Genomic DNA, 21,731 nt, shown 5'->3' with positions numbered 1-21,731 from the left:
CATTTGGAATGGAATCATGTAGAATTCTGAACCCAGTAAATCTTCCTATAATTGACACTTCTGGATGTAGAATGACCCCTAACTCACACTTCTACAGACAACAGTAAGTAATAAGAATTCGCAGATGGCAAATGAGTATCTTCATTAACAGAAAATCCAATGACATACTTATTTCAACATATAACACGAATTCAAATACCAGTTTCTTTAATGTACAGTTATGGCTATCAGAAAAACATAGTTATAAGTAATTTACTAAACACCATACTCTTAAAAACTCCCTAGCAGCAAAATTGTTGGAGATTCATCTCTTTGTGACCTGCCCTTATTGATTAGTTTGAATAAGAAAGAGCAACTACATAAACAGTGACAAATCCCATTGTTTCCCAAATCAGGAATTTTGATACTCCAGATATTCGTGGAGCATGCAGTTAAAGCTGTTGATCAAGGCAAGGGTCCCTAGGACTGCCCCTGGGACTGCCCCTAGGACTTAAATATTCTGAGACAGCTTCAGTAACAACAGAAACATGAGTTTTCACCCATGAGGTGCTGCGGTTCAGCCATCCTGTCTGTGCCACTTCATTTGCTTTCATCATGCTTTTCCTTTCCTCCTCCACTAGTAGTTCAAGCCACCTCTTGGCCATAAATTCTTTGACAGCTTCAACTCCTTTCTTCACAACCTCCATCGGTGGAATTACAAGAGGATTCTCATCCACGTTGAGTTTGGTCAAATTGTCAAGTCGGCCAAATGAATCAGGAAGAGCATGAAGCTGATTGTTACTGAGATCAAGTTCCTTCAGGTTTATCAAATCACCAAACGTTTCAGGAAGTTCAGTCAGATCACTGAAATTCTTGCTGAGATCGAAGATCTCAAGATTCGTCAATTTCCCAATTGATAGTGGGAGACCATTGAGCTCATTGAAGTGAGCATCCAGATACCGCAGAGACCTCATCTCACCAATTGAAGTCGGAAGCGAACGAATCTTGTTCAAAGGAATTGAAAGCTTTTGTAGATTCACTAATTCAAATCCAATATTAGTTGGCAAATATGATAGGCGGTTGAAGCCTGCATTCAGCTCCACCAATGACCTGAATCATTCAAAAGGAACTTAGAAACCTTGAAAAGAACAAAATAACAGAGAACATGAAATTAAATCACCAATAAAATCCTGAAATTCTAACAAGCAATAAGCTAACCTGCATTGGCAAATGGAATCTGGTAAAGCACTTAGTTTGTTTCCAGAGACATCAAGGATTTTCAAATTATATAACAATCCAATGGAGTCAGGTAGAGTCTCTAAAAGATTTGAACCCAGATAAAGTTCTTCCAAATTCGTTAATCCAGCTATTGAGTCAGGAATAAGCTGATACATAATCGAAAAAACAACACAGAAAAATGATCCGAACAAGTACAAATTTTAAATTTCAAGTTTCAACAGTAAGCCTTTGATAAGACAGTTATAAAATAAACCATTGCAAGATAATTTTCTAAAATTTTCACAATATTGTAAATTAAAGGCTTCATCTGGTAAATAAAGAAATAAACGTTACCTCGAGCTGGTTATCAGACAAATTGAACACTTTCAATCCAGATATTCTTCCAAAAGCTTCTGGCAGGAACCTCAGGCGTCTGCAAGACAAATCTACTCTTTCCAGGGGCTTTCCAGAAGCTTCTTGAAGCACTCCTACAACAGCCTCATTGATTTCTTCCCTTGCAGGTAAGACGTCACTGCCGTCTGCATTTTCCACTTTCTCATAAATCTTAACCAATCGCTCTTCCGCCTCCTTCAACATCTTCTCATAAGCATCGTGCATCTCATCTACTTGTAAAATCGAATTGTACAGGCTTTTCTCCTTCTCCGCTTTCTCTCTACATTCCTTCTCTTTCTCCGCCAAGTGCGCCCGCCATTCCAAGCGATCCACCTCAGCCGGGCGAGGCAATAGCACGATTTCCTCCAGCGATTTTGACAGACTGCTTTCGATTTCGGAGAGTTTCGCTTTAGCCTTGTCGACAGTCTCATGGTCAGGGCGTGGGCCGAGAGCCTGGAGAACCGATCGGGTCTGGTAAACGTCGTGAATCGCGTGCCTCATGGAGGAGATGAGCTTGGGATCAGACAAATGAGGCATTCGATTAACAATCATATCTGACTGACTCGATTGTCCCGTAGAGGAGGGATCCGGTTGTTCGATGTCGAATTGGGAGGCGAAGGCGGAGGCGGTGGGGGTTCTAGCTCCAAGAGAAGGGAGACGGGCCATGACGTAGGAGAGAACAGGGAAGTTTTTGGGATTGGGATCCATGGTGCGTTTCAGGGTTTGAGAGGAAGGAAGCTAGAGAATGGAGAAACGAGTAAGGACGATAATAACGGTAACAGGCGTAAACGGTTTGTTATTTGTATGGGGTTGCCGGCTCGGTGCCAATACTAACGCTACTTCAAGAACCTTCTTTTGTTTTGTGAAAATAATAGCCGGCCCAGGCCTCTTCTCTTTGGCACGGCCTGATATGATACTGATTATAAAAATTATTAATCAGTATCATATCCGAACCGTAAAGTTCAATCCATGGATCAACCCGGTTTGACATGATACTGATTATAAAAACTATTAATTATTTATTATTATGCATAGAAAATCCGAAAAATTAACATAAAAACTCAAACCTATTAATTTTTTTTATTAATGTTATAAAAATTAAAAATTTATTATGAAAAAACATATTAATTATTTATATCTAAAAAATTAATATGAAAAATATAAAATAAAGTTTAATATAAAAAATCTAAAAAATATTAAAATATATATAAAATTAAACAGGTCAATCTATCAAAAACCTATAGGTTAACATAATAAGGGTCCCACATAGCATGATCCAAAGATTGTTGAGTCATGTCATTCCCCTTCAAATCTTAGCAAGCCGACTCAATCCACACTATAATGAGCTTAGGCACACCGCCTAACCCACCAGCACAACAGGCTGGACCGGCACCAGCCATTGATACATCTAGTGAAATTACAATGAAGTATATTATAAAATTGGAAATTTTAAATGGTCAAGTACGTTTCCTCCGCTCTGCTTCAAAAGTTTACAGATGTACAACGGAGAAATGAAGATGCTTATCCTGAAAAAGAAAAAGGTCTGCGTCTTAAGATGACTTTTCCTTTCATAAAATTGTAATTGTAGTAAAAATTTACAATTTAACAGGTTAAAATAAAGTATTATGCAGCATTCTGAAGAATAGTAACAAAGTGTTTGTCAAATTGAGCTTGTATCCTGTTGAGTTGCAAGTAGAATCTCTCTCTCAACCAGCCCGATTATTTCCTTGAGCCGATGGGCAAACTTCTCAGTTATGTTTAGAGTAATTCGCTGCTGGAATTTTGTGCTTTTCAGCCATGTTATCCCTATATAAACTGCACACTTGCATGCATTATGTGCAAGGGAAGACTTCTCAATCTCATACTTGAAATGAACCTGGCATTTCGAAAAACAAAACAACCGTAAATTATGAATCAAAGCTAATTTTAAAAATAACAATAATGTCAAGCAACAGCTGGTTTCTACATACTCGAAAGTGATCATCGAATGGAACATCATGTAATGACATGATCTCATTGATAATCCACCCTTCATCATTTGCCAAGGGAGACTTTTGTTGTGTGCATGTCACTTCCCCACCAAAGATTGAGACATGGCGACTGAATCTGTAAGACATGTGCCGTTTAAAAACACCTGAGTTGAGGGGATCCCATGAAGTGGTTGCATAATTAAGGCAACCAGATTTTTCCATTACTTTATGTTCCAGCATTCCTCCTTCAAACATCTCCATCAGTGATTTTATCTGCAAATTGTTACATCTGCTTTATAATTAGTTGTAAACTAAGAAGTCTCAACCTTGTGTTCTTACTGGTGAAATTTCACTACACTCAATTTCACTTGTTGATCAAGTAACATGAGGAGTTACATATAGTTTGGACTTTGTTTAAGACAATTGTATGCTCGTAAGTGCACTGTGAGTTATATTTTATGAAGAAAGTAGATCAGAAGCAAAGTGACTTACGTTAATAGGAAGTTCAGCAACACAAACCCTTGACATTTTTGCATCTTCATCATACAGAACCGATCCAGCATCTTGCAGCATGGATACTTCTCCATCCTGCTGCTCTTCTGCAATTTGTGCTTTCTGATCTGGGGTTAGTGTTCTTGCTCTCCACAAGGCCATAATTATCCTGTTTTTACAGCAAGGTGAACCATCCCACAAACAAATATGCTACAGCAATCTGCAAACACTATTACTATTGTATGGAACTGATAAACTGCAGCATTTCATGTAACAAATACCTGCTGGCCTCATTGAATGAAACAAAAGATTGGAAATAGAATCTAAGCCTGCCGCCTTCATCTTGGGACTTTGCTCCATGCATTGCATCAAGACCTCGACCCTTCCGCAGAATAACGACCAACAAAGGGCTACCTACAGATGCCAGTGAGGGGGGAAGCACTTGGATGTCATCAATATCCTCCCAGAGAAAGAAAAATTTGGTTTTATGGCCAAACAAATTCGCATAAAACCCAACAATCCTTGCAGATAGAAACAGCCGACCCTGTATAAAAAGTATTCTAAACATTTTAGTTGTGGATCTTCTTAAAAGGTTGATAAAAAGGAACTAATCAGCCTCCTTGTGATTTTTAGACCTCACATTCTTTTGCATAACATCAAAACAAAGCGCAAAATTCAGTTATATACAAAGCACTGATGGATCTTCGAAAAATAATCCTTATAGTATTACACATGATCCAGCCAGTTACTACAAACCATCAAACTTAATCAGGCCACCATGCCAAGAAAAAGAAATATTGGATGATCTTAATCAATCTCCATATCATGCAAATTAAACCAAAATTACTGTAAAGAGGCTCATTTGCCCTACCACAATGTTTGTCACAATCTGATTTTTAATGGTAATCCAGAGATCCATTCAGTTCAAGAACATATGTAATTATGAAAAAAACCATAACTAGCACCTGCAAAGGCATCTTTCTCTTCAGGTAGCATGTAAAGTCACTGATTAGAAATTCTTCTGCTGGCAGTGCAAACAGTTTCTGGAAAGTTGAATTCTTATGGGGTGACCGTAGGTTCAACTGTCAATCACACAAAATAGAATTCGATAAAGAATCCAATATTTTCTTATTTTAAAGAAGAAAAGAAAAAGCTAAAAAATTCTGTTCCCAGGTGTCAGAATCTATCTTGTTTAGACACGATCAAGATAGCAATATATATTACTGTCCAGATTATCAGTTTGGATTAAGAGAAAAATGATAGCAAGAATCAATGGAACGCTATTTCAGAAAACATTAACTTATGGGGACCGAGGGTTCACCTTCTTTCCAACTTCCTTTTCCATCTTTGTTAAATATTCTTTAATTGTTTCAACACCTTTTTTATTGTCCAAAAAAATTCTCAAATGTAACTTTGACTGAGAAGACTGAGCAAGCTTCCCCTCAAGGGAGACCCACATATCTGCCAGCTCAGTGGATGAGTGTTTCAAGAAGTTGATCTCACCATGCCCAAGTGATGTGGCCTGGTCAAATGGACCATCAAAATCAAAAACTTCTACATCCAGAACTGATGGCGGTTCTTCCATAGCATCAAACTCAAGTATATCTGCACCATATCTTCTAATTGGATAAATCAAATTATCATACAGAAAATATAAATTGATGAGCAAATAAAGGGCTTACCATTCCATTGAGGATCACAAGTCTGAAGCTTCACCGAGCTTGTTGTTGTCTTACCATTGCAGGTGAATACAACATAAGGATCAGGTAAACCCACCGATTCCAAGGACGCTAAACTCACCCCTTCAATTAAAGCCACAGTAAGAACCCATCCATCACCCTGGCCTTTAACACCATGATCACTTCCTGTTGAAACAGATGGGTAATATAAGTGAATCCTGAGACAGTTACAAAAAGTGAGGCTAAGGTAAGAGTGTTGGGATCTGGATTTAGTAAAAACATAAATTTGAAATAGTGCAATTAATGTTTTACCTCTGTGCAACCTAGCTTGTGCAAAGTGTGAGATCATTTCATAAACACGCTTCAATTGCATCACTAAAATTCCGCAAGTGATCAGCTCTCCAAAACTGTCGGGCAACTCAAGTCCATAAAATTCCAAACCTTGGATTTTATTGGGTTCACAAAGTAGAATGTGAACAATGACATACAAAAGCATAAAAGCGCCAGAAACTACAGTGAAATTACAAAAGTATGCTACTGCTAATTTCCAAACAGACTGTTGTTCTGTTTCTAAAGTAGCCAGCACATGATCTTTGTCTAATACATCAGTGGAATCTAAAATCTTAAGATTCTTTCCCAGCAAGTTGGCAAACAGGTCAAAACTCTCCTTCATTCCCTGCCTAACTCCTCCTTCAATCATACCTCTCATCATTGTGGTTTGATGGAAGTTAATGGCCCAAGATATTGAAAGACGACATGAGTCTTCTCCTGAAGGTAGCTCTGGTCCAGGCATTAGTTTGTATAGCAACTCTACATTGAACGTATTTCCATAAGGAACATCTGGTGTACTTACATTCACCAAGATGGCATATTCCCGTCCATTAGCTCTGATATATGTTTGCTGCTCTGTGGCTTTTACAGCCTTAACTAACTTTGTTGCAGCTTTCGTGTAGGACATAGTTCGAGTTAAACAAGACATGTCTCCTGACTTCCATACCCAAGGGCCCTCTTGTACATCTGTTGTTCCCTGGAGTTCTACCAGCTCTCTCATAAACTGCGAATCTGATGCAAAGAGAAATTTGTTGAGATCAGATGGGAACACCAGATATACTTGATCAAGAAGAATACCGCCCTGGAGGTTTTCCGGCATTTCTTGCTCACTCTCTCTCGACTGCATCATCTCCATAGCTTCTTCAAAGCTATGACAAGGGGGATGTTCCTCCACAGAATCTTCATAATCTGATGGCCCACTGGAAAACTCTGAAGAAGAATCCCCATTTCTTGAGGCTTCCTCATTCTTATGAAAAATCTTCTCTAAACGGCTTACAACAGCCTTCATTAAGTGTTTCCCCTCTGCTATATGTAACCTTGGAGCCTTTGAACTGAATACATCATGAGATAACATGTATGGACTTTCAAATTCTATGAGGTCTTCAGCATTGAGATGTGGACTAAGGAGGTTGTTAGAGGCAGCATCATGCCCTTCACCACGCAGACACATACTTAGAAGAAGTTTGCCTGCATACATTGGACCAAACCAATTTGTGTTACATGAGCCAAAATCTGTAGCATGTTTGGCAGTTTCGAGTTTTATGAAGCATATTTACATGAGGGAGGGAAGGAGATCACTAACTTCAGAAAAATTATATCTCCCTTTTGCAACTCCTTTTCCCAAAACAACATAAACAAGAACGTAATTCTTCTATTTCATGGAACGTTTAAACGCTAAGGTACCTCTTCCACAAAATAAACTACATCAATTTACTGTCTACAATAAGCATGCTAGAACCATTTTTGACGATTGAAACCACAAATTTACAAAGTCTATAAGGCAATTATTTCTGTGATTATCAAATGAAACATTTCATCCTACAATAGGACTTCAACATCCATAAACCGCAATTAAATTTTATATCGTAGTAGATTGAAGTAAATCCAAGTTTCAATTAAGAACAAACACAATATTGGCAGGGGCAGAAACACTAACCGCAATCCTTATCGTTAAACTTGCCATTTTTTGGCTTTTCAAGAGAAAACCAAGTGGGTGGCAACATCTGATTATCTTCTGCCGCAATTGACCAAACGGGGACCCGAACCCGACCCAGTTGTACCCCAAATATGTGAAATAAGCCAGAGTCATCATCATAGTGAAACACAGACAAAACCACCTCTTCATCATGAATATCATCAACTCTGAAAACGAACTCTTCATTCCAAACCGGGTTGCTATTGTTCCTCAAAATCCTAGTTTTAGACTTGTAATAACCAAGTTGGAGTTTGACATACGAATCACGAGCAAGCAAGTCTTTTCCTTGCAGCACAAACACGTAGAGCTTCATGGCTACAACAAAAACTCAAGCGTCAGTTAAAATAAAGAACGAAAAGAAACAGAGTTGAATAATAAGTAACTAAACAGTGGAGACAAAGAATGGTCTTGGTGCTGATAAATTAACAAGAGAAAGAAGTCTGAGGATGAAGGCATTGTGAAAACGTGGATAGAAGTTGAAAAGGAAACTAGGGGAAGCGAGTTTAAAAAAGGCTACGGTTGGAAGAAAACATGGAATATTATAGAGATCGGTGGTTTTAGCTTGCGTTACAGGGAAGATGGCCTAGTTGCTTCTTCAGAGCGGTTACCTCCGCGTTTAACTCCAGTGGATTCGCGTTTTGTAGAATTAATATTCTTAAGGCCAAATGACTATTTCCCACCCAAGTTTAAGTGCGATCACAAAACACACCAATGAGGTTTGAAAAGTCCAAAATCCCACCCATCTGTTTCAATTAGAGTTAAGGGTAAAACCGTCTTTTAACCAAAAAACTAAAGTTTTATTTCTTTGGCCCCTCTTAGCTTGAAAATCTCACAATTCAGGCCCCACATGAAGTTTGAAAAATCAAAATTTTTCCCCTAGAGTTCGTCTTTGTCGAAGGAAATAGCTTACGTCGATGGCTGGGAAATGATCAACAGAGAGAGTTGAGTCAGGAGAGAGAGTCAACGTCATCGCAGACGACCATCTTGGACGATTTTGACCTTGATTTGCAAACCTTAAGAGACAAATTTTGATTTTTCAAACTTCATGTAGGAGCTGAATTGTGAGATTTTTAAACTGAGAAGGGGATAGTAATAAACTTTAGATTTTTAAATATTTTTATTAAATAATTATTTTACATCTAATTATAACTGTGATTTTTAACGGATTGATGAAATTTTAGATTTTTCAAACCTTATTGATGTATCTTTAGAATAGCACTTAAACTTAGGGGTGAAATAGTCCTTTGGCCCTATTTTTAATTACATAGTGAAAGATTTTCGATACTTTGTATTTTGGCCATCCTTCTACCTTTGGTAATATAATGATGAGAATTACATTTTCCCAGTCAACAGAATCCACTAGAGATTTAGGCCAAACGGCATTTTTAATTTACTTTCAAAATTTTAAATGAGCAAATATATTATTTTACCCTTAAAACTAAATTTTGCATTAACAATGATTCATTAGCATAATCTCTAAAAATAGTTTGAATAATCATAAATGAGATTTTATATATAAAAAAATATAAATTTAAATCTTCTTCGATAATATATCAAAATCAAACTTTTAATTTATTATAGAATCGATCATCGAACATATAATTTATTTTATTCAATATGATTAATTTTAATTTAATATGATACTTCAATTCAGAGTAAAAAATGTTTTTGTGTCAAATCCCTAGTGGGAAAACGTAATTCACTTGATGATAATTATGATAAGGGATGAAGATAAATTGTTTTATTTGTAATTATCTAATTCTAAACGTAATTAGTATAAACTATGATTAAAACAGATAGTAAGTCCACTTAGGCAATTAAGGAGATGTTAGACATTTAGTTACGCAATTAGGCGAGATCCTGGTTTTACGGGGTGTTTGGTTGGCCAATCAAACGAACTGATGTTTTATAAACTTAGCCCACCACTGGGGCAACTATATTCTAGATCCCAAACAAGTCCTCTATCGATGATAGTACTATATTTTAAATCTAGAGCGCAGAGGAAGGGTGTTAAACAGTGAGTAATAGAGTGAGAGAGACATGTTGCAGTTCCCAGCGTTCATGAGGCAGTACCCGTCGTCGACGAGGATGATACCTTCGTCGTTTTTGCTTCCATCTCAGTTACCGCAGCCCCACAGTGAAGAATTCCTTCTCGCCTTGGAAGAAGCTGAATTCGAAGACAAGGTATCCATTTTTACTTTCACAGAATTTGAATAAAACACGTGTGACTTTACTAAAAACCAATAATGTTAATCAAAATCGATTTCACATCTTCATAGTAACGAAAAGAGGCTAGGAATCTGTGACAGTCATTATGGTTATAAGTATCAGGTTGAAGTTGAATTTGCTGTTGGCGATGATTAGTCATTGAAAAGGAATTTGCTTGTGAAGCCTTTGGTTTATACTGATTAGCTTGTTTTAAGCTTTTTTTTTTTTTTCTTGGGTTTTCCTCCAAGAAGTGGAATTTATTTATTTGTTTTTAGTCTATGCATATGGAGGATTTTGTTTGATGATTAAATAGGCAATGACCTATTTTGATGCAACCAAAGTTTCTTTCCAATAAATGCTTGTTCTTATTTTGAGTTGATGTTAGAGCATTTCAAAACGGCTAGGACTGGCTGTAGGTCACTGTTTATTCATCAATTAATGATGTGTGATTGTTGGGCATGCCTTGAAATATTAAGCAACTGAATTAAAATGAGAATATTAGCTGGTGTTGTAGATTAAGGATCAATTTTACAGATATTAGTAAAAGAACCTGCAAGAAAGTAAGAAAATAAGCACAAATCAGTTTACTTGGTTCGGATTTCATAGAAAAGAAATCCCACATCCAAGGAAGAGGATATTCTCTAGTTGAATTCACTAAGAAAATAAGAATATTACAACTTACATTTGAACAACTCTTCAATCTATACAACCTATTAACTCAAATGAAACGAAACATAGAAGCACTAAAGGGATTACAAGATTTCTCATTAAATGCAGCCAAGATCATAGAGTGCAGAGAGATCTTCAGAAACCTTAGCAGAACAAAAGACCCAAACATTCAATGGATTTAATTGAATAAAATGTCAATTAGAATAACCTGGGTTAAAAATATCTTGACCAGAGAATGACCAAACAAACCATGATAAGAGAATCACAAAACTGCCCATTATAAAGTTGAAGACACATATGGATACTACAGAAGAGTTGGCTGAACTTCAGGTGTTTTCATGCCATTGCTTATGTAATATGATATGAGCCTGGTTGGCTATCTAGAGAACTAACTGGAGTTGAGAAAGGAATTGTCTTGTATGACACTTTTAAGGTCCTTTTATGGTTTTCATGGCTGAGTTAAGCAACCTGTGAGCTTATTATTATTTTTCACTATTTTTCCTTTAAAAACCATGACTGAGGCATTGAGTTCTTTGGCTTTAACTAGGAAACAGACCTCTAGGTTTGACTTTTACAGAAATGTATCTGCATTAGGATTTAGAAGTATGTATTTCTTTTTCCTTGTTAATGAATTTAAATTCATTAATTTTTTAATCTTAGTTTGTTCTCTTCACTTCTTTTGAAGCGTAAGGATCGAATCATTTCACTGCACCAGTCAAAACCTCTCTCCCTTTCTCTCTCTTTGTAGAAAGACGCTATGTGATCATCAATTTAGCTGCATGCTTAGCATCTGTAGCACATGCAGCATGTATTTATAGCTATTATTATAATTTGGAGTCTTTGGCATGTGTTTAATATTACAAAATTGATAATTTGTTACAGTCCTTTCATTCTGCCTTTTGATTCATATGTCATAGTCCTTTCTTTCTGCCATTTGATTCTTTTGTATCTCTTATTACCTTGTTAACCTTTCATTTGTGCAGTGCAAAGAAATCAGGAAAACTAATAGCAACCTCATTGTGATTGGGAAAAAAGCTGTTGATAATGATAAGGAAGACTTCGATAATGATGCAGATGATGATGATGCTGATCATGGAGACGAATCCGAGGGAGAGGAGTTTGAGCAAGAAACAGCTTGAAATTGTTGTGCATTATTCCTCTTTTCTCATTGTTGTTCATTCTGAGTATTTTGTTATGCTGTGGTATCGAATTTCTTGTGCCCATGCCTAGATATACCATGTTATCTGCCTACACTGATGTCAGTCAAACTTCTCCCTTTGTTTGCTAAAGCTTCAGCTACAAGTTGCCTACTTTTTGACATGCTTTGGGTTGTCATTTGTTATGTTGAAGAGATGGGCCCCTTAAAATGTTGTGGTTAAGCTTATTTTTGGAATCCTTGATCACTTTGTCCAGTGGTGGAACCCTCTGCCCCAGAAACATTGGAAATTATGAAACTTGTCCCCACTAATACCCTATTAGACCAGTCAAAGAAGGAAAGAAATTTCCTTCTGGGAAGAATTGGCCAATTTCCACCACCTAATACTTTTTGGAGGCATAAGCTTTTTCAATTTTGCATAAAAGTCTCCTCCCTTATAAGGAGTGTTCTTGACCCTTCTAAGTGGATGATTCAATTTTTAAATTTTAAAAGGTTAAACTCTTTTGTTAAGAAGGGATTCCAATTGTTTTGTTTATAGCCAACTGGCAAACTTGCCAAGATTAAGCAAGTTTGGCCTGTATATTAATATTTTTAAAAGTGAAGAGTCTTCCTATTTTTTGTCCTTTCTCATTGAATGGCCTGTGAATTTTGTTTGAAATTTATGTCCTCAGCTCTCAATTTCAACCCAGTTCTAGGAAACTTCAAATTCAAAGCATGTGTTCCAGTTCTTCAACAGCTCCACGCCCAAACCGCCCAGAGTAGACCTCTACTTCGTTTGACCTGCAAATCAAATAAACAAAAAGAAAATTATTTAATAAACAAGGAAAATTAATAAGCACCGGAGTCCACCTGACCTGACTGACGAACCACGTACGCGTCAAACTTAAGAGGAACTCCTAGCAGTGGAGTAACGACAACGCCACGGAAAACTAAACGGACGTTTGGTCCATATGAGGCCGCTAACGGAACCCTAACGTTTACATTTGTGCCAAACACGCCGATTGAATGGAAAACCAAGAACAAAAATTCAGGCACAAATGTATAAGCATATTGATGATAAATTGTCCTTTCTCGAATTTACAGTTCTAAATTACAATCACACACTAATAAGAGTCCAAAACTTGTAGCAAATTTGAATTCCGATTATGATATTCTTGTTTTAAATTTATCTGACTCGATCATGTTCCTGGGCGTTCTATTTAGGGATTTCTGTGTCTCAATTTCTGTTCCGGTAAGTCTGAGGGCAATAAAAGGATCTAAGGTTTCCTTGCTCGTTGACGGGATAGCGAGACACTTTGCAATAGGCAGGATATCCTATCAGCGGTGAAGAAGGACGAGAACGAGTGACATATCCGATCGGCGGTGAAGAAGGACGAGAACGGCTAACATATCCGATCGGCGGTGAAGAAGACCGAGAACTGATGGCGTATCCATACGGTGGCGAAGAAGGCTGGGAACGAGAGCGACGATCTACGGCTCTGATCGACGGTTTAGCTGACGGGAAATCTACACTTGGAGGTGGTGAAATTTGTTTGAGCGAGACTGGAGACGATAAAATTGCTCTGATTTTCGACTCAGGAGCAGCGCGATCATATTCTTCCACAAGATTAGCCAAATCCTCGTCGGACTTGACCGAAATTAAGGTCTCTAAATCTCCGTTTGGCAACTGACACCTCAGAGTAACCGAGTGTCCACAGAGCTCTCCCAATTTCACCATAAGCTCTGTAAGATTAGGTCAAATTTTAAACCCAATTTCTCGGGAAAAAAGTCAAAACACAAAACTGAACATAAGACTAGAAATTCAAAATACCAGCAAAGGACACTGAACGCTCAACGGAAAGGATCCTAGTGAGACCACCTACGTAACGCAGCTTCCCATCAGTTGAACGGGGCTGAATCTTGCCGTCATAACTGCAAAGAAACTTCAAATTTTCTGTGTTTTTCTTCGACTGGACTTCAATCTCTCTCACCATGCTTGGTCCGTAAGAGGAAGAAAAACTTTTCCGTTGGACTTGAGAGGCGAGAAAAGAGAGAAGAGAGGTGCTTGTGTTGAGGCTTGAAACCTTGGGAAGTAATATTATCAAATATTTATAGGAGGGGAGGGTTGGCAGATGACGTCTAGTAGGTTCCACACGCAATGGGGAGGTTCAGAAGTCAGTTGGAAATAGGAATCAGAAAAGCAATCGGTTTCATATCATAATATCCGGATATTCCTTTTCCTCATTTGAAAATTATTAATAATAATAATAACTAATGTTTTTGCAGTTGGACCAAACATTAACCCATTGGAACAGGACGTTCACTCCTAATTGGATTTATTAACAGCTTAAAAATACTATTTAGGTTTTTTTTTTATAATTTATTATTAAATACATAAATTTAATTATAAATTTTTAAAATATATTTTTTTTTTGTTAATAAGATAAAATCAAAATTTTTATCAGGTCCAATCGTTTAAACTATTTAAATCATTTAATTTAATTTTACCTCACTCTAAAAATAACTTTTAAACTAATCAAATTCATTTTTACTAGCAAATTACAATCTAATTTTTTAGACTTATTAGTCATATCAGACTTTTAAACCTATGATAAAAAAGAAGAGTAATATTATATATATATATATATATTTTTTAATATATACACATAGATATATGTCATCATGTAATTAAATATTATATTATTATTAATTTTAAAATTATTTAGTCATATTATAACATATTTCTATATATATATAAATTTATATATTAAAAGTATGTACATATAATTTTATTGTAAAAAGAATCTTATGATATGTTTAATTTGAATAATTGTTTATTACTAAAAATAAAAGATTTAAATTACTTATAAAAATTACTTGACATAATATATATAAATTTGGTTAGATATAATAAAAAGCCTCAATATATCAATTTATTTGTAATTATTTTAAAATATTATTTATTATATTGATTAAAAATAAAATTATTTTTATTTTAAAAAATTAATAAATAATGATGGAATTATATCAAAATTAAAATAAACTTAACTCTGATCTGAAGAATAATTTAAGGGATAAAGGAGTGGGCTTTCAAGATCCGAGAGCTTAAATTCAAATTTACCAATGATATATTAAAGTACAATTTTTAACTTATTTAATGTGATAGTAAAATAAATTGACAGCACTGTTTGACATAGTAAAATAATTAGGCCAAAAGACATATTCCCACCTAAGGTATAGTGAACTCTCAATTTTCACCCATCAATTTTGAAAAACCCAAACTCCCATCTACAATCAAATTTCCGTTAAAAATTTTAATTAACGTTAGGGATAGAATCGTTATTTAATAAAAAATTAAAGTTTTATCATATTTTTCTCTCTCATATTTAAAAACTTACATTCCCCCCCAATCAAAGGTTTGAAAAGTGTAAAACCCCCCTAGGGTTTGCTCCTTTTCCTGCGACACCTATTTCTCTTTTTCTGGCCATCGACTGTCCTTCATTCCCCTCTTATCTCTCCTCCGGTCTCTTTTTATAGTCTCTCTGACTGTCTTCGATCATAGATGAAGACGATTGATCTTCATCTGAAATGAAGACGCATCGTCTTCGTCTCCTATCGAAGACAGTCGGAGAGGCTATAGAGAGAGACCGAAGGAGAGATAAGAGGGGAATGGAGGACAGTTGAAGGCCGAGGAAGGAGAAATCTATGTTGAAGGAAGAGGAACAAACCTTAGAGAGGGTTTTTGTCACTTTTCAAACCTTGGGTTGGGAGAAAAATATAAGTTTTTAAATATAGGAGAGAAAAATGTAATAAAACTTTAATTTTTTATTAAATGACAATTCTACCCTTAATATTAATTGAAATTTTTAACGAAAATTTGATTATAAGTGGATGTTTGAGATTTTCAAAATTGGTGGGTCGAAATTTGAGAATTCACTATACCTTGGCTGGGAAAAGTTTTTTGGCCAAATAATTATTGGTAAAAGTGGTGTTTGTGTTGATTTAGTCAACTTCTCTAGAAATTTGACGCTTTGTGGTTCAAGTACACGTGTCGGCAAAGAAAACTGATTGGAAGGTAAAAAGATAACTTGAACTTGAAGGGCAGAAATTCCTGGAACATATTCCGCGTGGTTTTAAGCTGAAATTAGGAGGCCACGTCATGTTGTAATTTAAGGTACAAGTTACGTTCTCTAATGAAATCCCTCTCCTCCTGTCCCATCCCATCCCATTTTCAATTTTTGCGACCACCCTGCTTATTGTAACGATTCATTGAATTGGAAAATTTGAATTGAGGAATATGAATTCTTGGTGTGAATGTGATGATGTACATGTAATTTCAGCATGCCGTATGTTTTACGCAAAATGACTGATTTGTCTTGTCTTCTTTATTTAAATAAAGGCCAAATGAACTATTTTCCAATCAAGGAATGCTACAATCTCAAGTTTTTACTCTATAATTATGAAAATATCAAATACTCATTCATGACTGGTTAAATTTAATAAAACTCTAATGATGGTAAAGGTAAAATCATCATTTTTTCTATAATATTAAAAATAAACTAAAATAGAATCTACTTTTGCCCCCCTAAATTTTAAAAACTAAAATTTTTCCCCAGCTTAAGTTTTAAAAAATCACAGTTTCACCCTAGGGTTTCGTTTTGAAATCTTCGACGACATCTTTGGCTCCATTGCTGACGACCTCTCCATCCCGAAGCATCCTCTCCTTTTGGTGATCTTTTTTCTCTCATTTGGACATTCGATCGGCGTCGGAGAAGTCATGGAAGACGAATAACTTCGTTGAGGAAGACGAAGTTCTTCGTCTTCCTAGTCGTAGTCGTCTGGGAAGACGTGTCATCTTCATATGGGAAAATAATTTTTCTTCCCAGATGGCGTCTCTCTGTGTCGAATGAGTTGAGGTGGAGTTGAGGGGGGTAATCGGTGGAAGAGAAACCGTTGAGAGGGGAAGATGGCCGGCGATGGTACCGGAGAAAGTGAAAGGGTTTGAAAATAAACCCTAAGGGGGGGAATATGATCTTTTCAAACTTAGCTTAGAGAAAAAATGTTAGTTTTTAAATTTTTAGGGGGAAAAATGAGATTAAATTTATCACTGTTGGAGTTTTGTTAAATTTAACCGGTCATAGGTAGGTATTTGGTGTTTCCATAGTTAAATAGTGGAAACTTAACATTACAACATATCTTGGGTGGGAAATAGCCGTTTGGCTTTAAATAAATTTACCAGAATTTGGAATTTTTATTGATCACAAATTCTTACTAGGAAACCAGAACATTCAATTTGTTTTTTTTTTTTTTTTATAAAATATATAATATATAGTTTCTTGCTATCGATAAATAATTTAAAAAAAAAAAAGAAACTTGACATTTATAACGAAAATACAAACTTGTAAGCTCATAACATATTTTTAATGAATAATTATTTTTACATAGTTTTACTATGTCAGTATAACCCATATCCATAAGACTTAGTACAATAAAATCAGATCTTATATATTTTAAGCAGAAATTAAAATATAGAAACACACAATTTATAAATTGAATTGCAAAAAATAATAACTTGATTGAGAAAACAAATTTAACTGAAAATGCAAAGTATTCAAGTCAATGTTAAACTAGGAAGAAAACTGATTTAAATACCCAATTTTACATACAATAAAACTATGTGTATCCACTTTGGGTACACAAATATATACACATTTATATATGTCATCATGTGATTGAATGATTTTTGATTAAAAATGAAACAATAATCAATCATATGATGACACATATGAGTGTGTATATATTTGTGTACCCAAAGTGGGTACACATAGTATTGCTCTTTTACATAAGGCCAAAAAACTTGTTTCCAGCCGAATTGTTAGTTTTTAAAATCTAAGAAGAAAAATCTAATAAATTATATATATTTTTAATAATATTATTAAAATGATTATTTTATTTTTAGTTTTAACTGAAAATTTTAATAGAAATTAACTAATAAATGAGTATTAAAATTTTTGAAATTTGAATAATGGGATTTTATGAGTTTACCATACGCCTTGGGTGGGATCAGGTCTTTACGTATTAGTGATACATGTCAATGTTAAAACAACAAACATGTAAAAGTGAAAGGGTTAGGAAGGAACAAAATTTTTTGAAAAAAAAAGACCATTTCCATAATGAACCCAAAAAATTTGATTTGTAGTTTAAAATACTAACATATAAATTTTAAAAAAATAAATTGAGTCGATTTTGATTAGCAAAAATAGATTAAATTTAGATCATACATATCTTTAACGGATGAGATCCATTGCAATTAAGGATGTGTGATAATATATTAGTATAACCCTAATTAAAATTAGATTTGAATTGAACTAAGTTCAAATTTAATTTAATTTATATAAAATTGAACTTAAATTTATCAAACTTATTTAAAAAATGTTTAAATTCGATTAATTTAAACTCAATTTGAGTTTAAAAATATAAAATTCTTAAGTTTAAACTTATTTAATATAAATTTATTCAAACTAAACTCAAATAAATTTTGTTTGAATTTACATTTTAACCCTATCTTGTGTTTTTAAACTAATTGTTTTTTGTCTGTAAAATGGTTTGTGAAGAACTACCACGTGGCAAGCGTATTTGACACGTGGAGGGTGAAGGAGCAATAGAAGACACGTGGAAGAAGATATGGTGATAAAAGCGCCAGTTGAGGACATATAGTTAGGATTCCTATAAATTCAGTTACATTGAAATGAGGAGCCGACAGCTTGTTATGGTGGATTGTTGTGCTCACATTTTGGTCTACAAGTTGTGTCGGTTTGTGTACAGAAACTGTACAAGAGAGATTCCCCTTCCATTTTCATGGTGAACGAAAAAGAAAGAAGAAGATGACGGAATATCACATGGGATTGTCGGTTTATGAAAGTAAAAAAATAATATCCCTTGATTTCATTGAGATAATGGAAAAGCCTCTTCAATCCTCGACCTTCTTGTTCCATTTCACCGTTGATAAAGACTCCTTCATGTCTGTATTACTGGAAACAAACCAGGCCCAAAATTTCCTTGAAAAAGAATCCAGATCTGGAGATGCGGGGGATCGAACCCCGTGCCTCTCGCATGCAAAGCGAGCGCTCTACCATTTGAGCTACATCCCCTGTTGGCAATATATGGACCTATTAATCTTTATTATTTGTATACAGTGAGCCTGTAGAGAAGAATTCAGTCGGTCGCCTTTTACGGCTTACATTAATGACGCAACTAAGTGGAAAGCTTCAAATATGGAAATATTCAATGAATTTGACCCAACCAGAACCAACTACCATCGACTTTGTGAATGTCGAACACTTTTTTATCAACGTTGATGAAACTGTTTCATCTTCTTTTTAATTTTTTCTTCCCGGATGGTTGATGCTTGGGTATAAAAATCCACAACATTATATGGTATTAGGACGAAATTGAAAAATTAATCAGTAAACCACGGTGGATTTGGACTCCCAGTCAATTAATAAAGCTGTCATGGCGTTATCAAATTCTGCACCGTAGTCTATTTCATCTAATTATCTTGACCAGATCAGTCAGTAATCCGTCCAACATCCCCTCCTTTCCACCATCATCCTGCCACCAACTGTAGGCGTGCCGATGAGATTCATCGTGATCTTCTTCATCTTCAGCTTTTTAATCTTTCCAACTTTTGCGGTTAACTTTCTGTACAATTCTTTTGGTACTATCACCAATGGCACCGACCTCATTCTCATCAACGACGCCCGTCTTGAATCGTCCGTAGTCCGACTCACCAACGATTCCAATCAATTCTCTTTCGGTCGGGCTTATTACCCAACGAAACTGACAATGAAACCCACTGACAACTCCTCAAATGTCTCCTCTTTCTCGACTTCATTTGTGTTCTCAGTGTTGCCGGAGATTGCGTCAAGTCCAGGTTTTGGCCTTTGCTTCGTCCTCACGAATTCCACATCTCCTCCCGGTGCCCTTGCTAGTCAATACTTTGGTCTTTTCACTAATGCAACTCTTCCATCTGTGGCTCCACTTCTGGCGGTTGAATTTGATACTGGTCGAAACCCGGAATTCAATGACCCAGATGATAATCATATCGGGATTGATCTGAACAATATCGAATCCGATGAGATTGTGTCAGCTGGGTACTATAGCTCTTCAGATGGGTCTTTTGTGCCGGTCAGTATGAAGAATGGGCAGAATATACATGCTTGGATTGATTTTGATGGTTCCAATTTTGAGATCAATGTCACGGTTGCACCTATTGGTGTTTCCAAGCCGTCTAGGCCTACCCTCAATTATAAAAATCCGGCTATAGCTAATTATGTTTCTAGTGAGATGTATGTTGGATTTTCTGCATCGAAGACTAATTGGGTCGAGGCACAAAGAGTTCTTGCTTGGAGTTTGAGTGATACCGGGGTTGCTAGAGAGATTAACACTACAAATTTGGCGGTTTTTTCTCTACCATCTTCTCCTTCGTTGTCAGCTGGAGCTATTTCTGGGATTGTGATTGGTTGTGTTGTGTTTGTGATCATTTGTGTATCTGGGGGTTACTTGTTTTGGAAAAAGAACAAAGTGAAAGATCAAGAAGAGGACGAGATTGAAGATTGGGAGCTTGAATATTGGCCTCATAGATTTTCTTACGAAGAACTCAAGCAAGCCACAAAAGGATTCTCTAGAGATGATCTTCTTGGTTCTGGTGGATTTGGAAGAGTGTATAAAGGAACTCTTCCTAACAATACGGAAATAGCTGTAAAATGCGTTAACCACGACTCTAAACAAGGCCTAAAAGAGTTCATGGCAGAGATCTCAAGTATAGGCAGGCTTCAACATAAAAATCTTGTCCAAATGCGAGGGTGGTGCAGAAAGGGCAATGAACTTCTACTTGTTTATGATTTCATGCCCAACGGCAGCCTCAACACCTGGATTTTTGGCAAAACTGAGAAACTCTTAGGCTGGAAACAACGACGGCTAGTCCTTGCAGATGTGGCTGAAGGGCTTAACTATTTGCACCATGGATGGGATCAAGTAGTACTTCACAGAGACATCAAGTCTGGTAACATTTTGCTGGACGCTGAAATGAGAGGCCGTCTTGGAGATTTTGGTCTCGCAAAGCTATACCAACAAGGTGAAGTACCCAACAGTACTAGAGTGGTGGGCACTTTGGGGTACTTAGCGCCTGAGTTGGCAACAGTTTCGGCTCCCACTTCAGCAAGTGATGTGTATGGTTTTGGAGTGGTGATTTTGGAGGTAGCCTGTGGAAGAAGGCCGATTGATATGACTGCTGCGACAGATGAAGAAACAGTGCTTATTGATTGGGTGAGAGAACTTTATAGGCAGGGGAGGATTTGTGATGCTGCGGATAGGAGAATTAGAGAAGAGCATGGAGTGGAAGAGATGGAATTGATATTAAAACTTGGTTTGGCTTGTTGCCATCCTGATCCACAAAGGCGGCCTAGCATGAAGGAAGTGGTGGCGGTTTTAGTTGTTGAGGAGGCAACTGCCACGCCTCAGGAATTGTTGGGTGAGTTGGTGGGTGGTGATGGTAATTTTGATGCTAATGGTGGCGGACCTGCCGGTGTGAATACTTGAATTTTTTTTTTTAAAAAAATATTCACGGTACATGCTTATAGACTTATTGGCTGTTAATTTGATCAGAATTTGTGCACAATGTATTAATTTAATCTTTTGCTTGTATTATGCAATGATTTAGGATAAATGAAAAGGGATTCAAATATATTCTATCGTCTATGGCTAGCTGACATTGTGAATTTGACTACTGGAGAAGTTGGGTTAGGCATGATTGAACTTTGATTTGGTTCATACTGTTTAGCATTCTTCAGTTACAATTTGATCATAACTAGCGGCGGTGGGCTTGGATTCTTTGTTGAAAATGATATGATACACTTAAAGTGGTGGAAACTGAAGCGCTGCCGCATCTGCACATGCATGAT

The 21,731-nt window shown here is 36.2% G+C and overlaps 5 protein-coding genes and 1 non-coding gene across 7 annotated transcripts; 2 read left to right on the top strand and 4 right to left on the bottom strand.

The window, feature by feature from the left end:
• Positions 1-125: 125 nt before the first annotated feature.
• LOC123212047 (plant intracellular Ras-group-related LRR protein 9-like) lies at positions 126-2,414 on the bottom strand. The gene is made up of 3 exons (XM_044631073.1): positions 1,552-2,414; positions 1,198-1,364; positions 126-1,089 (listed from the first exon to the last, which is right to left on the bottom strand). The coding sequence occupies exons 1-3, from the start codon at positions 2,296-2,298 to the stop codon at positions 432-434; spliced, it is 1,572 nt and encodes a 523-aa protein (XP_044487008.1). The 5' UTR covers positions 2,299-2,414; the 3' UTR covers positions 126-431.
• A 588-nt stretch (positions 2,415-3,002) lies between these two features.
• LOC123211909 (C2 and GRAM domain-containing protein At5g50170) lies at positions 3,003-8,380 on the bottom strand. Of its 2 annotated transcripts, XM_044630879.1 has the most exons (9): positions 7,719-8,378; positions 6,044-7,249; positions 5,735-5,917; positions 5,374-5,657; positions 5,018-5,134; positions 4,334-4,596; positions 4,053-4,221; positions 3,561-3,833; positions 3,003-3,466 (listed from the first exon to the last, which is right to left on the bottom strand). In XM_044630879.1, exons 1-9 carry the CDS (start codon positions 8,068-8,070, stop codon positions 3,251-3,253), a joined length of 3,063 nt encoding a protein of 1,020 aa, XP_044486814.1. In that variant the 5' UTR covers positions 8,071-8,378; the 3' UTR covers positions 3,003-3,250. The 2 variants fall into 2 exon arrangements, with proteins under 2 accessions (XP_044486814.1, XP_044486816.1); XM_044630881.1 differs by lacking the exon at positions 3,003-3,466 and having other exon boundaries at positions 3,708-3,849; positions 7,719-8,380.
• Positions 8,381-9,697: 1,317 nt separating this feature from the next.
• On the top strand, positions 9,698-11,954 carry LOC123211435. Its single transcript, XM_044630162.1, has 2 exons — positions 9,698-9,941; positions 11,618-11,954. The coding sequence occupies exons 1-2, from the start codon at positions 9,798-9,800 to the stop codon at positions 11,771-11,773; spliced, it is 300 nt and encodes a 99-aa protein (XP_044486097.1). The 5' UTR covers positions 9,698-9,797; the 3' UTR covers positions 11,774-11,954.
• An 862-nt stretch (positions 11,955-12,816) lies between these two features.
• LOC123211434 lies at positions 12,817-13,867 on the bottom strand. The gene is made up of 2 exons (XM_044630161.1): positions 13,601-13,867; positions 12,817-13,512 (listed from the first exon to the last, which is right to left on the bottom strand). The coding sequence occupies exons 1-2, from the start codon at positions 13,761-13,763 to the stop codon at positions 13,007-13,009; spliced, it is 669 nt and encodes a 222-aa protein (XP_044486096.1). The 5' UTR covers positions 13,764-13,867; the 3' UTR covers positions 12,817-13,006.
• Positions 13,868-18,520: 4,653 nt separating this feature from the next.
• LOC123210700 (L-type lectin-domain containing receptor kinase S.1-like) lies at positions 18,521-21,514 on the top strand. Its single transcript, XM_044629182.1, has one exon. The coding sequence runs from the start codon at positions 19,405-19,407 to the stop codon at positions 21,367-21,369; it is 1,965 nt and encodes a 654-aa protein (XP_044485117.1). The 5' UTR covers positions 18,521-19,404; the 3' UTR covers positions 21,370-21,514.
• On the bottom strand, positions 18,848-18,920 carry TRNAA-UGC. Its single transcript has one exon. It is a non-coding gene; the product is annotated as a tRNA-Ala (tRNA).
• Positions 21,515-21,731: the final 217 nt, after the last annotated feature.

This window comes from Mangifera indica, chromosome 3 (genome assembly GCF_011075055.1).
Source record: "Mangifera indica cultivar Alphonso chromosome 3, CATAS_Mindica_2.1, whole genome shotgun sequence".
NCBI lineage: Eukaryota > Viridiplantae > Streptophyta > Magnoliopsida > Sapindales > Anacardiaceae > Mangifera > Mangifera indica.
The sequence above is the reverse complement of the archived record's forward strand: the minus strand, read 5'-3'. Positions and strand labels throughout refer to the sequence as shown.

Coding starts and splice junctions, on each gene's coding strand:
- LOC123212047 (XM_044631073.1), bottom strand. CDS start 2,298: ATGGATCCCAATCCCAAAAACTTCCCTGTTCTCTCCTACGTCATGGCC. Junction 1,365..1,551: donor TGTCTGATAACCAGCTCGAG/GTAACGTTTATT, acceptor ATTATGTATCAG/CTTATTCCTGACTCAATAGC. Junction 1,090..1,197: donor GATTCCATTTGCCAATGCAG/GTTAGCTTATTG, acceptor TGAATGATTCAG/GTCATTGGTGGAGCTGAATG.
- LOC123211909 (XM_044630879.1), bottom strand. CDS start 8,070: ATGAAGCTCTACGTGTTTGTGCTGCAAGGAAAAGACTTGCTTGCTCGT. Junction 4,597..5,017: donor AGAGAAAGATGCCTTTGCAG/GTGCTAGTTATG, acceptor CTTTTTATACAG/GGTCGGCTGTTTCTATCTGC. Junction 4,222..4,333: donor TCATTCAATGAGGCCAGCAG/GTATTTGTTACA, acceptor CTGTAAAAACAG/GATAATTATGGCCTTGTGGA.
- LOC123211435 (XM_044630162.1), top strand. CDS start 9,798: ATGTTGCAGTTCCCAGCGTTCATGAGGCAGTACCCGTCGTCGACGAGG. Junction 9,942..11,617: donor AAGCTGAATTCGAAGACAAG/GTATCCATTTTT, acceptor TCATTTGTGCAG/TGCAAAGAAATCAGGAAAAC.
- LOC123211434 (XM_044630161.1), bottom strand. CDS start 13,763: ATGGTGAGAGAGATTGAAGTCCAGTCGAAGAAAAACACAGAAAATTTG. Junction 13,513..13,600: donor GCGTTCAGTGTCCTTTGCTG/GTATTTTGAATT, acceptor CTAATCTTACAG/AGCTTATGGTGAAATTGGGA.
- LOC123210700 (XM_044629182.1), top strand. CDS start 19,405: ATGAGATTCATCGTGATCTTCTTCATCTTCAGCTTTTTAATCTTTCCA.